Here is a 22,022-nt window from a genome sequence, read left to right as displayed (position 1 = left end):
TGAAACTTAACATGTGTTTGTGTTTCCTGTTCATGGGGATGTGCAGGTATGCGTCTTTTAGGTCTATGGTGGACAAGTAGTCCCCGGGCCTTATTTGTGGGATGACCTCTTGCAGGGAAGTCATCTTGAACTTTTGAGTTTTCACGTAGGTGTTCAGGAACCGTAGGTCCAGGATGGGTCTTAGGCTTTCGTCCACCTTTGGTACTAGGAAGTAGTTTGAGTACACCCCCTTGTTCCGTTCTCTGTGCGGGACTGGTTCTATGGCCTCTTTGAGGAGCAGTTCTTGAGCTTCCTCTTGGAGCAACTGCAGTTCTTTGCCCTTTTGACCCCTTCTCTTTGGCTTTCTGCTTGGTGGATATCTTTCCAACTCTATGCAGTATCCGTGCTGTATAATGTTTAGTATCCACTTGTCTGTGGTTATTTTTCTCCACTCGTGTAGAAAAAATCTCAACCTTCCTCCTACTGGTGTTATGTGTTCTCTTGAGCCGTGTCCGTGTGAGCCTCTCCTTAGCTGTTGGTGCTCTCCCCCCGGAGGGTTTGGGTGGGTGAGCGCCTCCTTCCTCATGGAGTCACTTTTGGGGGGGTTGATCATCACCTCTCCGTCTCTGGCCCCGTCCGTTTCCTCTCCCTCGAAAGGACTGGCCCCTATTCTGGGAGTTCCAATTCTGCCTCTGTTGACCCTGGTGCCATTGGTTGTCACTCTGTTGACCATGGTGGTGCGACTGTTGCGAATGTGATTGCTGTTTTCCACCTCTACCATTTGGTCTCCTTGTGGGGGTGCCTCTCCGCATCCCCCTGAATTGTAGGGCTCCCATCGATTTGGCGGTCTCATTGTCTTTCTTCAGCTGAGCCAGTTTGTCATCCACTGATGCTCCGAACAGCGTCTCCCCGTTGAAGGGGGTGTTCAGGATGTTGTTCTGCACTTCTGCCTTGAAGCCTAATATTCTGAGCCAGGCTTGCCTTCTCTCAGTGATACCTATGGCCATCAGCCTGCTTGATGTTTATGCCCCATCTAGGGCTGTCTTCAGGCATGCGTTCGCTATGTCCTTTCCCCCCCTCCACGAGGAGGGCTGCCCTCTGCCTGTACTCCTCAGGCATGTGTTTCAGCAACTGGCTCATCTCATCCCAGTGCTGATATTGGTGTCTATTCAGGAGTGCATTGGAGTTCGCCATCCTCCAATGCATAGCAGCATTTCTTTCTATTTTTCTTCCAGTGAGGTCCATCCTCCTGCTTTCCTTATCAGGTGGTGGCCCAGATGTGGTTGGCACATTGGCCCTTCTGGCCGTTGCCGCGATTATAGAGTCAGCTGCCACGGTGCCCTGGATATAAGGGGGGTCCTCGGAGGAGAACTTGTATTTCTTCTCCATCCTCTGGGTCACTGACCTGCATGTAGCCGGTTCCTTGAAGGCTTCAGTCCCTTGGGCCGTGACGCTCTTCAGCATGGGCAGGAAACTGCTTTTCGTCTGCGAGGGGAGCAAAGTTTCTCGCAGGAAGTCTGCCTTTGTCTGTTCCTCCTCCAACTTCACATTGTAGACTGCTGCAGCCTTCTTAACGACCTCATAGTAAAACTCGATGTCGTCTGGCGGCGAAGGCCTTGAAGGGTATGTCTCCACAGGTTCCTCGGGGTTATCGGCCTCGAGATCCTGCCATTCTTCCTCTAGCGACGCCGAGGATTCTGAGTAGTAGCTCTCGCGGAGGTAATCTCCTTCCGAGCGGTAGAAGTCCTCCTCTTCTCCGTCATCTGTGGGGTTTGGAGTTTTCGGCGGCTCCTCTGCCTCGAAATCCTCCTGCACCTCTACCTCTTCGGCGGTCGCAGCGGTCTTCGAGGGAATCGAGTAGGTCTTCGAGGAAATCGAGTAGTTCTTCATTTTTTCGTCAACGTCTCTCTTCCTCTGGAGCATACTCTCCATTTCGGCCTCGAGCCTTCTTCTCTTTTTCTCCATCTCTGCCGCTTGCTCGGCGTCGAGCTTTTCTGCTGGTCTCTTCAACGGTACCTTCGACGTCGAGGCCATTCTGAGCGTCTTCTCGCTCGAGGGTCCCTTCTCGAGGGTCTGCTTCGACGACCTTTGCTTTTCGCTGGTCTTTGCCATCTGGGAGTCCTTTTCGAAGGATCCGCTGGGCCTTTCGGAGGATGCAGCTTCGGACGTCGAAACTTTCGTCGCCGGCGCTCCTTTCGAGGACTTAGCCTCTGTTTTTCGGGGTTCTCCCTCAGGCTTTCTAGGCCCTGTCTGGGTTTTCGGGGTCGTAGACTCTCCTACCTTTTTTGAAGGTCTCACATCGGTCTCTGCGACCGTGAAGTCATCTGGTCCCTCGGCGATGTTCTCCTCTTCGTCGGAGGAGGTACCAAGCTGGTAGAGGGTCGGCGTGGTCCCTTTCCCTTGCATCGTGTGGTGGGCCACCCTCTGTCTCTCTCGAACTCTCAAAGTCTTCGGCGTGAAGATTGAACAGGCGTTGCAATCCTCGCTGGAGTGGTCGATCGGCAGGCAGAGGTTGCAGACCGGATGCTGGTCCTTCTGCGCGTACTTGTGGTGGCAATTACGGCAGAACTTGAATGGAGTGTTGTCCATGTGCTCGCTCAGGGGGCCCCCTGCGCGCGCTTTCTCCTTGGCGGTCGGATATCACAAGGTTTTCTCCTCTTTCTTCGTTCTGGCTCTAGGAGGTCTTCTTCTCCGACTTCCCTTGGTCCTTTTTCCTCAAAACCTTGGTGTATTTCCTTCTTTTCTCCTGAAACTTCTCCGGAGCTTCATGCGACGATCCAGACCCAACGGCGGAAAAAAGAATCTGAAGATGGCGCCCAAGGGTGGGAGCTTCCGCAGGAAGCGTGTCAACGTCACGAAGGTGCACCAAATGGTGGGACGTCGACGCCCACCTGGGCTACAAAAAAAAAAAAAAAAAGAGAAAAAAGACTACGAATCCGGACCCAACCACCAGATCGCGAATAATGCACAGCATAGTGAATCCAGAAAGATTCACGCTGCAAAAATGCCTTTGAGATTTGCAATATAAACAGTACAACAACAGCACTGAGAAGGAAGGGAGGGGAGAGCAGGAGGTAGAGGGGGAAATGGCCCGACGAGGATGTTAAAACCAACATTCAGGGATCACACCACGGTTACACAATCTTAATCAAGAACGAATATATATTAAGCCACTCAAAGTCCAGCAGAGGCACTTTTTGTAGCACAGGCCCAGGTTGTCGGTCCAAGAAAGATAGAGGCACAAAATAGGGATAATATAGCCATAATGTAGGAGGAGTATTTGGCACGCTTAGGAAGACTGAAAGGCAGGCATTAACAACTGAAAAGTAGCACATTGCGATTTAGCTAGCAATACATTAAGGCAATCGACATTCACCTAGCGACATCTGGTCGTTCTCCACCCCCGGCTGTAACCACCACAGGTGAATGAGAGTTCCTGCAGTGGAGAAAGACAGCAAAAGACTCCCATATATCCCTGGGACGGGATCACAATGGCATAAGTTCCCCAAAGTTAGACCATTGTTCCCGACAGTATGCCACAACATTCAACCATGCTTTGGAGAAGGGGTTGGGCTTCCTTCCCAGTGTATGGTGACCCTGCGCTTAGCCAGCAGAAGGAGCATGGCAGTGTGACGGCGACAAGAGCTGGGTGTGTCTTTAACATAACCCAATAGGCCCACCAAAGGGGTGAACGAAGGGGAGTGTCCCGTGATTGTGTGGATGATGGCAAAAACCAACAATCAGGGATCACGCCACGGTTACACAATCTTAATCAAGAACGAATATATATTAAGCCACTCAATGTCCAGCAGAGGCACTTTTTGTAGCACAGGCCCAGGGTGTCGGTCCAAGAAAGATAGAGGCACAAAATAGGGATTATATAGCCATAATGTAGGAGGAGTACTTGGCACGCTTAGGAAGACTGAAAGGCAGGCATTAACAGCTGAAAAGTAGCACATTGCAATTTAGCTAGCAATACATTAAGGCAATCGACATTCACCTAGCGACATCTGGTCGTTCTCCACCCCCGGCTGTAACCACCACTGGTGAATGAGAGTCCCTGCAGTGGAGAAAGACAGCAAAAGACTCCCATATATCCCTGGGACGGGATCACAATGGCATAAGTTCCCCAAAGTTAGACCATTGTTCCCGACAGTATGCCACAACATTCAACCATGCTTTGGAGAAGGGGTTGGGCTTCCTTCCCAGTGTATGGTGACCCTGCGCTTAGCCAGCAGAAGGAGCATGGCAGTGTGACGGCGACAAGAGCTGGGTGTGTCTTTAACATAACCCAATAGGCCCACCAAAGGGGTGAACGAAGGGGAGTGTCCCGTGATTGTGTGGATGATGGCAAAAACCAACAATCAGGGATCATGCCACGGTTACACAATCTTAATCAAGAACGAATATATATTAAGCCACTCAATGTCCAGCAGAGGCACTTTTTGTAGCACAGGCCCAGGTTGTCGGTCCAAGAAAGATAGAGGCACAAAATAGGGATTATATAGCCATAATGTAGGAGGAGTACTTGGCACGCTTAGGAAGACTGAAAGGCAGGCATTAACAGCTGAAAAGTAGCACATTGCAATTTAGCTAGCAATACATTAAGGCAATCGACATTCACCTAGCGACATCTGGTCGTTCTCCACCCCCGGCTGTAACCACCACTGGTGAATGAGAGTCCCTGCAGTGGAGAAAGACAGCAAAAGACTCCCATATATCCCTGGGACGGGATCACAATGGCATAAGTTCCCCAAAGTTAGACCATTGTTCCCGACAGTATGCCACAACATTCAACCATGCTTTGGAGAAGGGGTTGGGCTTCCTTCCCAGTGTATGGTGACCCTGCGCTTAGCCAGCAGAAGGAGCATGGCAGTGTGACGGCGACAAGAGCTGGGTGTGTCTTTAACATAACCCAATAGGCCCACCAAAGGGGTGAACGAAGGGGAGTGTCCCGTGATTGTGTGGATGATGGCAAAAACCTCTGTCCAGAAGGATGTCACCCTTGGGAATTGCCAGGCAAGGTGGATAAAGGAAGCAGAGGGAAAGTTGCAACACACGAAAGCATGAATCCAAAGTCACCCCCATTTTGAAAAGCTGCAGTGGGGTGCGATACAGGCGGTGTAAAAATGTAAAGTGAATGAGCCGGAGCCGATAGTTGGGGAGAGCAGTTCCAGTTGACCACAGCAGAAGGACCACTGAATGTTCGAGAGAGACTAGGAGATATACTCCTCCCAACCCAACCCGTGCCCTCAGGGATGCAACTGGAGAATAGCACTGCATAGTATTATATTGGTGAGTAATCAGTTTGCGGGCAGACGGAGAAGTGAGAAGGTGCTCAAGAGCTGGAAGGGGCGGTGGCGGGGAAGGGAAGGTATCATACAGGGCGCGACAGGTGACGCTCAGTTGGTAATATAACAGTCTATCGAGGATGGTAAGAGGTGGAGACAATGTAGCATTAAACAAATGGGAGGACCTGGAGAGGTCCGAAAACAGTCTGATGTCAAATTTGTGTGCGCAAGGAATGGCGCCCTTCCCTGAGAGCGGAGGTAGCATGGGATTGTTGGACAGTGGGACGGAGGGAGCATAAAGAAATGCCAACCCTGCTATCTTCTACAAACCCTCCCAGTGCACGCATTCAATATTGATTTAAGCCTTAGGAGATTTGTACGGTAAACATAATGCAGTTCATTGGGACCAAGAAGCGGTTCAATCCAATTCAACAGCTGTGTGGGCAGAAACGGGGAAGGTTAAAGCCAGTAGTGAAGAAACTGGGCTTGGGTACATAGAGCATACAGCGTCATGTCCGATGCCCCCAGTCCACCCTGCAAAAGCAGTAGGGTGAGCAGCTCCCAGGAGACCTGCGGCTGTTCACCCGCCCATGTAAGAGTCCATAAGTTGGATCATAAGCACTTGACTCCTGATCAACGTTCTTAGTGCTGCTCTTGCTACTGGCCTGCCCAAGGGTTGGGCCCATGCTACTATTATCCCCATCTTTAATAAGGGCTCCAAAGGCAATTTGCAATGTTATTGTCCCATCTCTTTGATTAATTCGACTGCCAAAATCATGGGACGTATGTTGCTGGACCGCCTCAAGCTGTGGGCCAATGAAAATAGCATACTTCCAGAGGTCCAATTCTGCTTCCTTTCCAGCCTAGGAACTGTGGAGCAGTTTTTGAAGTAAATATACATTGACAAAAAAGGGCAAGCTGTTCCTGCATTTTATGGACCAGTGCGCCGCCTTTGATTCCGTCAACAGGTTCAAACTATGGAGCATTATGACAAACATGGGTGTTGATCAATATATTGTCAATTTCTTCAGAGAACTTCACAATGACGTTACTTTCAGTGTGTGATATGGCCCTGGTGGGGAGACAACACACTGCCTTTTTAGTAAACGGCTCTAAGGTTAATACTGTCCCTCTGGTTTCATATTTAGGAATCCATTTTGACAGTCATCTAACTTGGTGTCCTCTGATGTCCAGGAGAGCAGCTGCGTTTTCTAAATCCGCTAAAGCTGTACTTCGCTTTTCCCGTAAACTAAGCCAAAAGTCTATTAGGGAACTCGCGCCCATTTACAAGGCCAAATGCTTTGCGGTCACTTCCTATGGGGCGGGGCTATGGGGAATTACTGTTCAGTAAGGTCTAGAAAAAATTGACAACTGTTTCATTAAAAGGCTATTATCCGTCCATAAAAGTACCAGTTCCTTCATAATTGATTTTATCAGAATGCAACCACTTCTCCTGTGGCTCAGAATCTGGTCTAAACGTTAGACTTCGTTCAATGGGGCTTTGCTTGCTGACTGTCTGTCTGAAACTTGATCATTGTTTAACAAAGCCCTGGTTAAGGTACATTCGCAATATCTAAGTCTGGGACAGGAATATCTGTCTACTTCTCCTGGCAGCGTGGCTACTACCTCCCTCATTTCACTTAAGAAAAGCTATTTAAATGGCTATAAGGAAGAGAGAATGGGCAGGGTGGTTGCTATGCCAACTGTCCAGGCATGCTTGCGGATTTGTATGTACACAAGTATTGAACCCAATTTAACATGAGTGTCTAATGAGTATCACAGATTCTTGCTAGTTAGACTGAGAGTATGCACATTTTGGCCTCTTTTCCTCAACAGAGTTCCTATTTTCATAGCTTACCAGTCTGTCCTTGTGACGATCACTCAGCTCAACATACGATTCACTCTATGTTCTTCTGTAAATTCTATTAATTGCGGACTTCAACTATTTACACTCCCTACTGTGAAAATGTGCTTTTTACCTGCTGTGTACATTCAATATGCTATTAAACAGAGGTCCACGATGATTATTTATTAACTGATGTATTTCTAGTTCTCCACTAGATTCCACGTAACCACCAGACACCTCCCCTCCACCTAACTGGCTCTGGCCACCGTCCCATGGATCTGCAAGACAAGGACCGGAGAACCGGACAGGACCAGAGAAAGATCTTTTTCCTGCCGCTGCACCAATCAACGATTCAGAAAAGGGGGTGGTGATGAACAGAGTGTCTGAATTAAGCAGACCACTCTTACCCAGTCCAAAGATCAGGGCTTGATCCATCACCGTTATTTAGCTCACTGCACCATCCCAGCTCAGAACCTGGCTATATGCAAATTAGTCTGTCCCTGGCCCAGTGCATCATGGGAACAGGGCAGACCAAACTACCAAGCCAATTTTTCACCGGAAAGGAGACAAGCTACCGGGGACCGGTTTCTGGCATTTCAGCCGTCGTCGGCCCGGCTTGCTTGAATCCTGATGGTGCAGTGAGCAAGGGACTCATGTCTGAGTATACCCTGCCACACCTATAGTGGCCAAAAAAGATTCAGAAAAGGGGGTGGTGATTAACAGAGTGTCTGAATTAAGCAGACCACTCTTACCCAGTCCAAAGATCAGGGCTTGATCCATCACCGTTATTTAGCTCACTGCACCAATCCCAGCTCAGAACCTGGCTATATGCAAATTAGGCTGTCCCTGCACCAATCAAAGCCGCTGACCCAATTCAGGAAGGATCTCAAGACCTGGCTCTTCGACTGAACATTAGTGCACAGATTGATCAGCAGACTCCCCCCTCATAAGCCCCCCCCCCCCCCAACCTCAGGGCCTAAAGACCCTTACAGGTGAGTAGTTTACAAACACCGATTGATATTTATGTTTTTAATGCTCATTTTATCTTAAGGCTTTTTAACGGTTTTTAATATTATCCTGCTATTGTACGTTTTTGTGGTCTGCCGGGTCTGGTGGCTCAGTGGACTAATACGTCCATTGCAGGGGCCTGTGTTCGACCTCATGGTCACAGGTTCAAATACCGGCGGGTCCACTCAGCCTTTCATCCATCTGAGGTCGATAAAATGAGTAACATTGAGTTGGGTAACAATAAACATCGGCTATTCAGCGCCAAAACACCTACGGGTAATCGTGCACTTTACAAATACACCTGTTATGTTATGTCTGTAATAACTAATGTTGTTTTGTACTTTTATGGTCTAGCTAGACCAAATAAAGTTTGATCTGATCAGAACACGCTAGAGGTGACTGGACAAAAAACTGGGAGACAAAGAGCAAAAATATGAAAAATCGATTCAGATGGAAAACCTTTGCATCATTTTTGTACTGGAGGAAGCTGCATGCAATGGCCTGTAGGAATAAGTCAATCCTTATGTGCTGGGTACTCAAAGGGATTCAACACCTAAAATCAAAATTTAAAGAGTTCAGAGAGTTGAGGATCACTAGAAAGAAACATTGTCACCAAAGGACATATTGACAAAAGTCTTTCCTCCAGAAGGAACACATCATGAAATCTTTTAGATGCTATAAACATTTTTAATGTTAAGGCTATAAGGGGATCTTGTTACAGAATGCATGCCAGATTACACTGCTGCAGAGAAAGATGGTGAAAGCCTTGTCTGTCAAACTAAATGGAGGAGTTGTGCGAATCCAACTTAAAAAAACAGAAAACTAAAGTAAAAAAAGCAGAGTGAGGAGGGGCAAGGGAACCAATAGATGAAAAGGATGCGCTTTGCAGAAGCAAGATAGACATTGAGGGCAAGTGAACCAGGAAACCGCATATGATGGACAGCAAGAAAACACCTGCACCTCCCAGAAGTAGAGAAATTAAAATAAAAAAGTAGTTCCCTCAATGTGAGCAACATCAGCACAGGAAGGAAACAAGCCAACCAATTAGAACACTGTGAGACCTAATGTTCTTCTGCAGCACAAACATAAAAACAGGGAGGAAAGCAATTGTATCAAGAGTAGACAACTGAGGTATAAAACAAAACCACCCAATTACTCGCGAGAGTCTTGCCCAAAGCCCACTCTATGTATAAAAAAAAGACAGTAGGTATGGCCAACAGACAACTAAACACTCTGGTCATGGCCTAAAAAGGGGACAAAGGTCAAGAGAGTGATACACTAGCTGTAAAGTTTAAAAGGGCTCATCCCAAAAATGTATCCTAACTCTGATCCTGAATATTCAGAGACGGCAAAGGGAGATTTGTGGGACCAGAATGAGGGAAAGAACATTAGAAAGCATGGGAAACGATACATGATCTAAAATACTTGTCCATTTTAAACAAACAAGGGAACCCGAAGAGTAACTAAGGACCTCGGGAATCAGATTCTTTTCTCATAAACATTAGGGATCATTATCAGGACTACAAGAATAGATTTACCTGGTATTTAACCCAATAAATTATAAATGCCTTGAGGAATGGGATATATATTCCTTGGGTGCGAAGTAGATAGGAGGTTGAATTACGATCAATTGGGCGGAGATCTGGCGGACTGAGGAGTTAGGGCCAAAATGTCTTTATAGTACAATGGGCTTAGTTCAAGAGGCTGGGAGCCAATTATCCAAGATTTGCCAAAATGGGTTTGTGAAAGGAGTCTGCGTCAAGTCCACCGGCGGCGATGCGCCTGTGGACCCTGACTGAATAGCAGGAACTCGAGTTCCTGCTATTCAGTCAAGGACCACAGGCGCATGGGGTCCTTGACTGAATAGCAGGAATTCAACCTCCCATCTACTCCGCACCCGAGGAATATATCTCCTATTCCTCAAGGCATTTATAATTTATTGGGTTAAATACCAGGCAAATCTATTGTTGTAGTCCTGATGATGATCCCTATTATTTATGAGCATGGGATCGAAACGCCGTCGACATAAAGATTAGTGCCATTAATCTCTATTTGCATAGGATTGATGTGGTCACTATGTGGGTTAGCTTGCTTCATTGTATGACTAGTTCAAGCCCCCAATGCTCTTACTATTGCCTGTGTTCCTCTGTCTTGTATGCTTAATGTTTATTCGTTCTTCTGTTTGTCAAATATCGGGTGCAGGACTGTGTCCCGTTTTATTGTTCTAGTTTTCAACTATAACAAAATTTAGTTCTAATTTTTTTAATTAAAACTCTCTGTCTGGCTGGACATTGAAATACTATACTACCCATTAAGGTCTATATCCCATTTTTTCCTCTATGTTTATTTTACTAATATTACTTGTCCAACATGACCAACCAACATAGAGAAAGGAACCCGTCATATGGATGATATCACACGCCAGTCAAAATCAAACAATTGTATCCATCACCACCAAATACGTGCTGGACGTTCAGCATGAAAAGAGATCTGATCCATATTTGGTGGTTGTACTCAAAGACAACTTGTTTTGGTGAATAAGGAACATATTAGGAAGGGATATACTTAATTATCTAAAATTTGCAATATTAGGAGGTCACAAAAGTGGGAAGAAGCACCAATCATGGCATACAGGACATTTGGTCACCTATTGCTAAGAGTGGTGAGCATGGTTATGGCTAATGTATGGGTGGTTCAATGTTCTCCACTTTACGAGAGATTCAGAAAAAGTTTTACACACAAATGGAGTCCATTCATATGTCAAAGAACTTCCATGAGTTGCCTTGTACTTTTTGTTTCAAGCTCTCAATCTCTTTCAGTGAGAATACCAAATCATCTGTTGGGAGGTTGGTGGAGGGTTAGAGGCCGACTCGTTTTAAGGATTCCGAAAGAATACTGTTATGGTAATGGGTTGAGAGGTTTTTCTACATATATTTCCACCAATTGTGAATTAAAGGGTTGAAGCAAAAAAAGTATAAAACTATTGAAACTTGCTATTTGTTGGTTAAAAACAATGAATTACTTTTGTACATTTTGATACAACGATATCAACATTTTATAGACATCTACGAGTTAAAGGAAAATTTGGGACTGGCTTATTTGACTTATAACTAACAACCGCAAACTGAAACACACTCAGGGCACTATTAAATTTATACTGATAAGACAATTGGTGTACACAATTTTGAGGGACTCAAAAACCAATGTCTCCTGGTTTCACATGCAACTAATCCTTTTGCCCTACCCATGTTTCCTTAGTAGAAAAGTTATGAACAACATTATAGCTCGGCAACAGCCAATTTGAAAAGATTTTTTAAAAACTCCAATTACTTTCCTGAACATGAAAATATATTCTTGGATGGCAAAAGCATGGATAATTTAGAACTTCTTACTACACAGTTACAGTGTAAATGTGTTATTTTCATCATAAGTAATTTACTCAAAACCCCTTTAAAAACATTAACATTTAGATCTTGCAAAAAAGGTTTGCTTGTTTGGTAAATACATTATGAATACTTTTCCCTACACATTTCAGAATTGGGATTGCAGAATTTTCATAAAACTGGTGACATTTTGATCACACTTTATTTACATGAGCAAAAGAGAAATCCACACATCCTTATGTATTAGGCAGCTGAAAAGGCTCCCATTAAAGAGGTAGCATTTCAGCATGAAGCAAGTGACTTAATAACCTCAATCTCTGCACCACTACAGACTCCATTAAATACACTGGATGGTGACACTTCATTCATCAACCTGCCCTGCTTTGCTTGGGTCTGGATCCCATTTCCACTGTACACACAAAATGCATTGTTACTTCTTAACATAATTTAAATATTCACGACCAGCACTCTCCATTACACAAGTGCATTCTTACTTGCATGATATAAGAATAATAACAAAAAAATTTAAAAAGTGTGCATGCTTCTCTGTCCTTTGCAGGTAAATTAACTCCCCAAAGAAATATAATTCGACAAACATCAGTAATACTCAACACATAGTTGCTATTCTAAATCAAGTATGAATCCAAATCTGAGAAGGTGACCATAATTACAGTTTATTTGCTTTATACCCCTATAAAACATTGTAGCTCATAATAATTTACCTTCACATGAAACACCATCGGCCTGAAGCTCATATCCCATAAAACAGGAGCAAGTATAACTAGACCCTGTGTTCCTGCATTGCTGTTTGCAGGGGCCACCACCTAAAAATCAAAAGCAAAGAAAATACATTAAATGAATGCTTTAACATCTTTGCATTTCACACGCATGGACGGCTTGTATGTTTGATGCTTGACAACAATCATGAGGAAATAGGAACAATAGAGGTTTTCCTCACCTCATCTCCTTACCTTTATGGAGGTTGTCCTGCTAGGTTTGAACTCAAAGTACCAATTCATGCTGAAATGCTGCTCATTGTTGAACAATGTGTTTTCTTACAGAAACATTTATATAAGACTTGCCCTGATCAAAAGCCTAGATGTTAAAATTAATCATGAATGGCTTCCTCTGAAGATCTTCTTTTGTATGTTTTCATTCATGTCTGTGTCTTCTAGATAGATTATGGTGGACAGGGATTAACACAGATTCTCCAATGTTGATAATAGTAGTCTACTAGTGGCCTTTAGCATCTCTTTGCATCAATGCAGTCACTACCACATTCTCATGTGTAGTATTTCTTCTATATCCATATTTCTCACTACCACGATAGAGTTTTGAACTCAGATTTTCTTAGGCAATGGAACCCATGTTGTGACAGAACACTGTAGGGCATGTGTCCAAGATGCGGTTGGTTACCTGAACCGGAGATGTCTGAGAAAGAGATGCCCTTTAACTCAGTGATTAATTTAGAAAGGTTATCCAGCATATACGATACCTGCCAAGCTGTAAAATGCACACTGGATTAGAACCATTTCTCGATGTAATGACCAGTGCTTCTTTGCAGGGGATTGGGTGGCAATAACTTGCTAAGCACCAGTGTTCAGTGAGGTGTGACATTGGAGTCAGACAGGATTCTAAGTACCAGTTCTTGTGACTCTAGAGAGTCCATGCTACAGAAGACCACTGAAAACTTTCACAGCACTTAGCAGGTTCAGTCATGAGAGCAGTCACTCTGCCAACAGGAGAAAGATTATATATATAAGAGCACAGGAACTGTGAGCTGGAGCGCGTAAGTGGCAAAGGAAACTGGGGGACAGCTCCTGAGTGAGTGGCCTTTTGCCCAATAGCCAACAGAGAAAGTTCCTGCAAGTGAAGCGATGATTTCTGGTGTGTTTTCGAATCAGTGAAGAGGGAATCCTCCTATAAGATAACATGGCCACCTGAAATTCGTAGATGGCGTGTTTTACTGCTCCAAGCTGTCATTGCCTGAGACTTGTAAAAAATGATTATACCTCTCATTAAATGTGCCCTTCAGCTTTCACTGTGATGGTTCCAGTGCCTCCTCAGAGCTAAAAGAAATTCAAGGCGTTCTTCTTTTTTTCTGCCACTCCCTTCGATCAGCCTAGTTGCTGCAGGGGTACATACCCCTGACTCCATCTGTCATCTCTACAGAAGTCCCATTGAACCTGAAGATTTCCAAAACGTGTACTATGTATCTAACTGCTGACGTCTGACACTTTTTACTTTGTAACTAATTAAGAGATTAAAATAGAATGTATTTAAGGAAAGATACCCGGCTGACAAGCTTTAAAATCAGGCACTTGCACATTAGACTGCCAGAAAATGGCTACTTACAGTGTGCAAGAATTTGTATCTCTTTCATATTGCATATGAATCATCAATGTGGGCATACTCATCTGTATTGCTTTCCCATCCAAGGGACCTAATAAATGAACGCTCATTCATGTTATTGGTTCTTGCATCGACTGGTTTGGAGCACACGCTGTTTTGATGTTGCTGGCTCAGGTTGCCCCCTAACTGCTGGGAATCCTAACCATAAACCACCATCAGCATTATGCTTCTGCCAGGGCTGTAGGAGAGGTTTTCTAGTCTGCACCAAACCCTAATACAATAAACATTGGCAATGTCAGCACGTCTGGCTTTATTGTGCTATTCCATACAAACGGTACAAAAGGGGGTGGTAATGGACGGAGCATCTGAACCAATCAAACACTCACACCCAGTCAAAAGATCTGGGTTTAATCCATCACCGTTCTTTATCCCACTCTGCCACCCCAGTTCAGACATGGCTATATGCAAATCCGTCTGACCCTGTGCCTCATGGGAACAGTCCAGTCTGAACTGCCAAGCCATGCCTTCCCTGGACCTGAAAAAAGATTCCGAGAACCGGTTTTGGCATTCCAGCCGTCTTCAGCCCGGCTTGCTTGAATCCAGTGGCAAAGTGAGCAAGGGACTCACGTCTGAGCATACCCTGCCACACTTATGGCGGCCAAAAGCTGTACAAAAGCGGGTGGTAATGGACAGAGCATCTGAACCAATCAAACACTCACACCCAGTCAAAAGATCTGGGTTTAATCCATCACCGTTCTTTAGCCCACTCTGCCACCCCAGTTCAGACATGGCTATATGCAAATCAGTCTGACCCTGTGCCTCATGGGAACAGTCCAGCCCGAACTGCCAAGCCATGCCTTCCCTGGACCGGAAACAAGCTTCCGTGGACCGGTTTCTGGCATTCCATCCGTCTTCAGCCCGTCTTGCTTGAATCCAGTGGCAAAGTGAGCAAGGGACTCACGTCTGAGCATACCCTGCCACACTTATGGCGGCCAAAAGCGGTACAAAAGGGGGTGGTAATGGACGGAGCATCTGAAAATCAAACACTCACACCAAGTCAAAAGATCTGGGTTTAATCCATCACCCTTCTTTAGCCCACTCTGCCACCCCAGTTCAGACATGGCTATACAAACAGCATTTTTCATGCCGGTCTTTCTATGCATCACCATGTTAAAGCTAGACCTACAGGTTTGCCAATGCTTGTTTTTGTTTTATACAGCTCGACTGTGTGGCCTTATGCATATGTGTACTTTTGTAGGACTCAAATTCGTTTCCTGGTTGAAACTTTAAAAAAAGCCAACTGCGCTTGAAAAAACGAAATGAAAGTACTGATTTATGTATGCATTATTAGTATAAGAAATAATAGAAAGGTGTACTTGGAAGAATAAGAATATTCATAATAATTAGGAAGAATCCTTATAATGAATCCAGTATTTCTTTCGCATGATTTAAGATGTAAACATGGACTCTTTAACTATCAGTGTTATTCCGAAAGAAATGAAATGATAAAGATTTTTGAGGTACAGCCAACACGTGTTTCGGCTTGTAACCCTGGGGCTTTCTCAAAAAATATTATATATGAAAAACATAACAAATATGTAGTACAAAACATCAAGACCAGTATGTACAAACCATTTCCATACAGAATGAAAGAATGTGTAACAATAGGTCAAGACACAGCTAAGCTCTCAAGCCAGACCTAATAATAACACTACCGCAGGTCACTGAGTTTAGTGCACTTCTCTCTGCACTAAAAAAAAACCTGCTAAGCGGCTTTAAAAAAAACTGTTTATTGCATTTATATAGGAAATAGTCAATACATTACACTATTAAGAGGGGTTTACAATCTGCTATTTCGTAATATTATTTACGTGGTGCCGATACATAATGAACAAGATTATGATCATATTTTCCAGCCCGACTGCTGCCCTTTGCAGGACTGATAAATTGGCCGTGTCAGATTTTCATTGTCTAAAAAAACATTCTCAACTAATAAACAAAATTTGAGCATTGGCTTTGGAATTATTGTTCTCCTCGCCTGTTCTCCTCCCTGTGTTCTCTCCCCAACCTTTACGCTTTCACATAAACCATTGCTTCACTCAATGTTCATTGCCTGGGATTTGCTTAGGGAGGGAGAATAGGATCTGCTTTGTTCAATGTGCTCGAAAGCAGCGAGCAATTTATTTCAGTGTTCTGCTACTGGATATATTTCCCAGCACCTTTTGGACATAAAGAGTGTAGGTCAGGCTGAGCAAGGGTCCGTCCACTTTGTTTGTACATCCTGACACACACACATAATTTCAGGCCAGGCAGACAAGAGCTAGACTTGCACTAAATCCACAGGCTCCTGGCTGTCTGAGCTGAACTTTGCTGGGATGAGGATGTCACAGCTTATGTGGGTGTGACCTCAACTCAGTTAAGATCCATGAGGCTCTCACCCTCGTTATGAGGGAAGGGTCAGTGAAAGCTTCGTACCTGGACGCTTCAGTTTTAAGCCCTTAACTGCGAAGTATCTATCACTAACACCTCGTCACAGAGTGGGTTGGGTCAGCAGTGTATCTGACCCTAGCCTTCGTTGTGACGAGGTAGGGACTGCTGTTGAGGCAGCACTCCCAACCCTCCTGACATCTCTGAGGCTTCTGTCCCAGAGAGCTGCAGCAGGTAAGTGTTTTTTATTGACTGTTTGGTGTGTATGTATAAATGTGTGTGTATTTGTGAGTGAGGTGTAGTGTGTGTGTATTTGTGTGTGAGGTGTAGTGTGTGTGTATTTGTGAGTGAGGTGTAGTGTGTGTGTATTTGTGAGTGAGGTGTAGTGTGTGCATTTGTGAGGTGTAGTGTGTGCGTGTGCGTGTGCGTGTGTGCGTGTGTGTGTGTGTGTGTGTGTGTGTGCACCCTCACCTCCTCTCAGTTTTACTTACCTGCCACTGATATTTTGTAATGCACTCACATTCCTCCTTTTTTAGCATTTTGTTTTTTTCACTTTTAGCCTATTTACATACATTTTTTTCCAGTCCTCTGAAGCTGGATCTGCAGCCACTTTCCAATGCACAATGATGCGCCTTTTAGCTAAGGTGAAAGGTAAGTCTATAAATCTGTTGCTAGCTTTCCCTCTCCAGGAAGAATCCTACAAGGCATATATACCTCTAGGAGGCATTGGACATCTTTGCTCGGTGCAATGTTCAGTGTTTCCACTACCTTACTCAAGAAATAGATCAGTGCCACACAACTCCACATCCAAAGTATAAAATCAAAATTCGGAAGGTTATATCTTATGCATGTTTGAGTGTCCACTTTTAGCATGAGATTCAGACACATGGGTGTTGTATATGTAGCATGAAGGTAAATAAACTGGGCATATTGTAGTCTTGCGTTCCTGGAAATCCTATGACCTTACTCCTGACCAACGCTGTACTGCCCACCTGTAAGCTCTTTATTAATGTTGGTTTCCCAATTAGTTCTGACTGACTACATTTTGAACTTAATCCTTGTAAGAAATTGGGTTTTTGGTTGAAACGGGAGGGGGCATTCAGGTAGCAACCACAATCCTTGTCAGGATGGATCACAAAAGTCACAACATTTGCATGTGCTTAACCTCTGGTAGCTCAGCACAAAGTAGTCAGGCTTAACGTAAGAGACAATGTGTAAATCATTCCTGCAGCAGTTAAACAGTAATAAAGTGAACAACAGCACAAGAAAAACCTCACAATGAATTAAACAAATAGAATAAAATGTAATAAATTATGTGAGACCAGAATGACAAAAATCCAATCAGTAGAACCGGAGATATGCAATTTTAAAGAATTAAATGAAAATAAAATCTAAAAGAACTCCACCAATGCCTGTCCCAAGTTCAGCTGTGAAAGGAGGAGGGTTATGTATAGACAAGCTACCCCACCATGCAAAAAATCGTAGCTAGAGAAATGTCAACCAACATACATCCCGGCCTTAGGGAAAGAGGAATCTCCTTCACAGGGAGCTTTGACAACTTCTGGTGAAAGCCAGAGATCCCTGGAAGCCCTTAGTTAATCCATCTACTTCCGACCAAGACCATTGCCATAGGGATATGAAATGTGAGGACCATGTATGAGACAGGCAAGACAGCCCAAGTGGCAACGGAGATGAAAATACAACCTTGCCCTGCTTAGCATCAGCAAGACCAGATGGACACAGCCTGGACAGAAAAGACTGTCTGCAGAAGAATTGCTGCTGTGTTCTGGACACTAGGAAGAGAATGCTCCACACACTCAGGAAGTAGCACTGATGCCAATGCCAGCAGCCAAAAGAGCTCTTATTTGATGGGAAGCCATTGTCCCAAAATCATCAAAGCGACCTTCCACAAAAAGAAAAAGGAGGATCAACATGAATAGTACCCAGTGCTAAGCACCCACAAATGACAACAAAGAAGAAAAAGAACAGTTTTACAACAGACTCCAGTCTATCCTGGAAAAGCACCTCGAGAAAGACATCACCATACTCATGGAGGACCTCAATGCCAAGATTGGAAGCAACAAAACTGGGCAACCATGGCTTCGGCCACAAGAACAAAAAGGATTAAAGGTTTGCAGATCTCTGTGCCTCGAACAGTCTAGTGATAGGCAGTAGTGAATTCCCACACAAAGTACACACACGGAAACATGGATGTCATCAGACCATTCAACAGAGAATCTGATCGACCATGTCTACATTGCCAAGAAGAGCCGAAGGTCTCGGCAAGAGTGAGAGTGTGGAGATGAGCGGGCATGGTGTCGGACCATCAGCTTGTCATGGTCAGACTAAAGCTAAAGCAAGCATGGATGGACTCAACAAACCAAAGTCAGTGAAATTAACCCTCCTCAAAGATGCACAGAAAAGGAATGAATACTCTGTCACCCGCAGTAACCAGTTCAAAGTCCTGCAAGCACTAGAGAACAACAGAGACCCAGTAGAAAGTCATTGGGAGAAAATCAAAGAAACAGTGACATCAACCTGCCAAGAGGTACTGGATCCCAAGAAACACCATCATAAAGAATGGCACTCCAGTGAGACTCTCTGCAAAACTCTAGAGAGAAAGAAAAGAAAGCAGCAGTCAACATCAGCCGAACAAGAGCAAAAAATGGGTACACTCAAGGCAAGTACACTAAAATCACCAAGGAAGCAAAGAGAAGCATGGAGGACAACTGACAGAGGCCTTCCAATTGAGGACCGGAGTCTGCCAGGGTTGTTTGCTCTTTCATTTTCTCTTCCTGCTGGCCAAACCTTCGTCATGAAGACATCCACAGCAAGGAGAAGAAATTGGACCCAGTGGACACCTTGGACACTGCTCGTTGACCTGAACTTTGCCGACCATCTGGTCCTACTCTCTCAAACCTATCTGCAGATGCAAGAGAAGATCAATAATGTGGCAGCCACATCAGCACAACTTGGCTTCAACATCCACAGAGGGGAACCCAAGATCCTGAACGCTAACACGGCTAGCGCAACTGCAATACCTCTGCACTGGAAGAGGTTGAGGCCTTTACCTACCTAGGCAGTGTCATAAACGAGCAGGGCTGCACAGATGCCGATTTCAAGGCAAGAATTGTCAAAGCAAGGGCTGCCTTCACTCAGCTAAAGAAGATCTGGAGCTCTAAGGACCCAACGCTGCAAACCAACTTAAAATCGGTCCTTCTGTATGGAGTAGAAATTTGGAGGGCACCAGTGACCACCACCACAGTCCAGACCCTCATTAACACCGGTCAGAGAAAAATCCTCCAAATCAGCTAGCCAAACATGATCAGAAACAATGACCTATGGCAGCTTACCTCCCAACTCCCTGCTTATGAAGAAATCATGAAAAGATGGTGGTGCTGGATAGGTCACTCCCTCCGCGAGTCCTGACCTGGAACCCTAAAGGGAACAGGAAAAGAGGAAGGCCAAGAAACTTCCGGCGTGAGGGTCGCAAGGTTGACTACAAGGAAATGGGTTTCACCTGGAGTCCGATTGAAAAAAAAACCAGAACAGAGATGGCTGGAGAGTCCTGGTTATTGGCCCATACCCCGAAGGGGTAGTAGGCATAAATAAGTGCCTAAAAGTGCCAACTGTGGTTATCTGGTTGTGCCAGACAGGGACAAACTCACAAGTTTAGGTTGAACACAATGGAGCGTGTGTCAGATACAGGGACCAAGCTGCGCCTACTGAACAAGAGTACCTTAAATCCTGGTTGGGGAGCGTTACGTGATCCCGTGTCGAGGATGAATCCTGCAGTGGTTGTTCTGAAGAGCTGTGAGCAACAATGCCTTAAATTAATCGAGGATGCCATTGATGAGGGGCTTGTGATGTGAAGTCCTATATTGTGGATGCATCGTGCAGTGGCAGTTCCAAAGTGGAGCTGTGAGGAGATGCATTGTGCTGCATCGGTTCTGCCCACAGGATAGCTGGGCGGGCAGATCACCTTCATGTCCACTTTCGAGTTTCCAGGACTGGGGTAGCACAAGTTGTGGGACAAGACTCACAGCAGACTGAGTTCAGGTGCTGGGTTCGAAATGGTTGGAGCCTGTTCTGTCCATGAATCTTCTGATCAGGAGTCCAGCCAGCTAACCCTTGGAGTCACTCTAGTGGTCCTGGGTTCAAGGTGCTGGCACAGTCCTTCACTCAGGCAGCAGAGCAGCAGACAGCAGGGTAACAGAGTAGCAGTCCTTCTTTCAGAGTAGCACAGTAGTCCTTCTGAGTCTTCCACAGGTCCAGAGGTGTACTGAAGAGTTGGGTCAGAGAGTCTAATATGTATACCTGGTGCCCACTTTGTAGCAGGGGACGTTTCTAGAGAATACCCTGGCTGCAAGTTGGCTGCATGAACAATGCGGTGGTGTTAAGTCCTTTGTGTGAAGCAGGGCACAGCCTAGCTCAACCACCCACCTTCTGCCAGTTGATGGCCCACTCAGGCACACCTAATACCTCTACTGTGTGACTGTCTTCGAGGAATAAACATAGTCCAACTGCTAACTACACCCAGTCATGTGACCCAGGAACAGACTTCAGGCACCAAATAGGGCAGGAAAATGCCGACTGGCTCAGTGGCGTTTTCAAAATTGTGACTTAAAATCCGACTTTACAATTAAAGAGGATTTTCAATTACAATTTCTCAGACACAAACATGAAAGTTTTACCTGATCCCAATCAAATTTTAGCACATATTAAAGGTAATAAGGCAAACAAATGCTATCCTATGGGAGAGGAAATCCTCACAAAAGGGAAAAACTGATTTAGTCGTTTTTCACTATCAGAAAATGTAAAACTTAAAAGTGCATGACCAATTTTTTAAATAAACTGCACCCTGCCCACTGGTCTCTGTGGGGCCTACCATGGGAGTGACCTATATGTATTAAAAAAGAGTTTTGGGCCTGGAAATACACGTATCTTGTTAGGTCAAAATGGCAGCTGAAAATTGCACACACAGGCTGCAATGACAGGCCTGAGAGATGTTTAAAATGGCTACTTAAGTGGGTAACACAAGAAGTGCTCATGCCCACTAGTAGATTTGACTTTCCAGACCTTGGGTACATATAGCACAGCTTTACTATGGACTTACAAGTATATTATATAGGTAAATCGGGTGTAAGCCAATTTTAGCATGTTTAAAGGACAGAGTACAAACACTTTAGCACCTGTCAACAATTGTAAAGTCCTAAAAGAAAACAAAAAACTGTTCGGAAAACAGGAGGGTGAAGGAACAAGTTTGGGAATGACCCTGCAGAAAGGGTCAAGTCCAACATTGATCTGATTTTTTCAGTAATTCACTATGTCCGGCTTTACTTCTGACACAATTTACTAGGAGATGCCCCATTGAGTGCTTATATGAAGCTTAATTTGTGCAACTGGTCAGTATACTGTTCTCTTGTGACAGCTTTTATTGCTCACCATTCAGTCCAATTTAAATTGCAGCCGTCTGTGAAGAGCTAAAGTACTTAATTCCACCATTTGCTGAATGCAAACCATTATAAGACATAAATGGAGAGGTAATCCACTGAGGTAGGGGGAATCCAATCTGACAAGCCTTAACAATTATCTAAGGCATAACAAAAGAAAAACAAAAGAACACCAAGAAAAATAAATGAACTTACCTCTACAGTGATCATGAAGGTATTCATCATCATTAATTTCACTACCCACAGGTGAATTCTTTTCTGCAAAGCAAAATAAACAAATGTT

At 44.7% G+C, this 22,022-nt stretch overlaps 1 protein-coding gene across 2 annotated transcripts in view; it reads right to left on the bottom strand.

Annotated features, from left to right (window-relative positions):
• FBLN1 (fibulin 1) overlaps window positions 1-22,022 on the bottom strand; it is a 911,174-nt gene that overhangs the window by 680,626 nt on the left and 208,526 nt on the right. For both annotated transcript variants that reach the window (XM_086952749.1, XM_086952748.1), the window contains exons 5-6: window positions 21,935-21,997; window positions 12,230-12,331 (exon numbers count right to left, since the gene is read on the bottom strand). In XM_086952749.1, coding sequence (XP_086808875.1) covers window positions 12,230-12,331; window positions 21,935-21,997 — 165 coding nt within the window. The remainder of the gene's footprint in view (window positions 1-12,229; window positions 12,332-21,934; window positions 21,998-22,022) is intronic.

This window comes from Lissotriton vulgaris, chromosome 1_2 (assembly GCF_964263255.1).
Source record: "Lissotriton vulgaris chromosome 1_2, aLisVul1.2, whole genome shotgun sequence".
Lineage (NCBI taxonomy): Eukaryota > Metazoa > Chordata > Amphibia > Caudata > Salamandridae > Lissotriton > Lissotriton vulgaris.
This window is presented reverse-complemented; position numbering and strand designations above follow the sequence as displayed.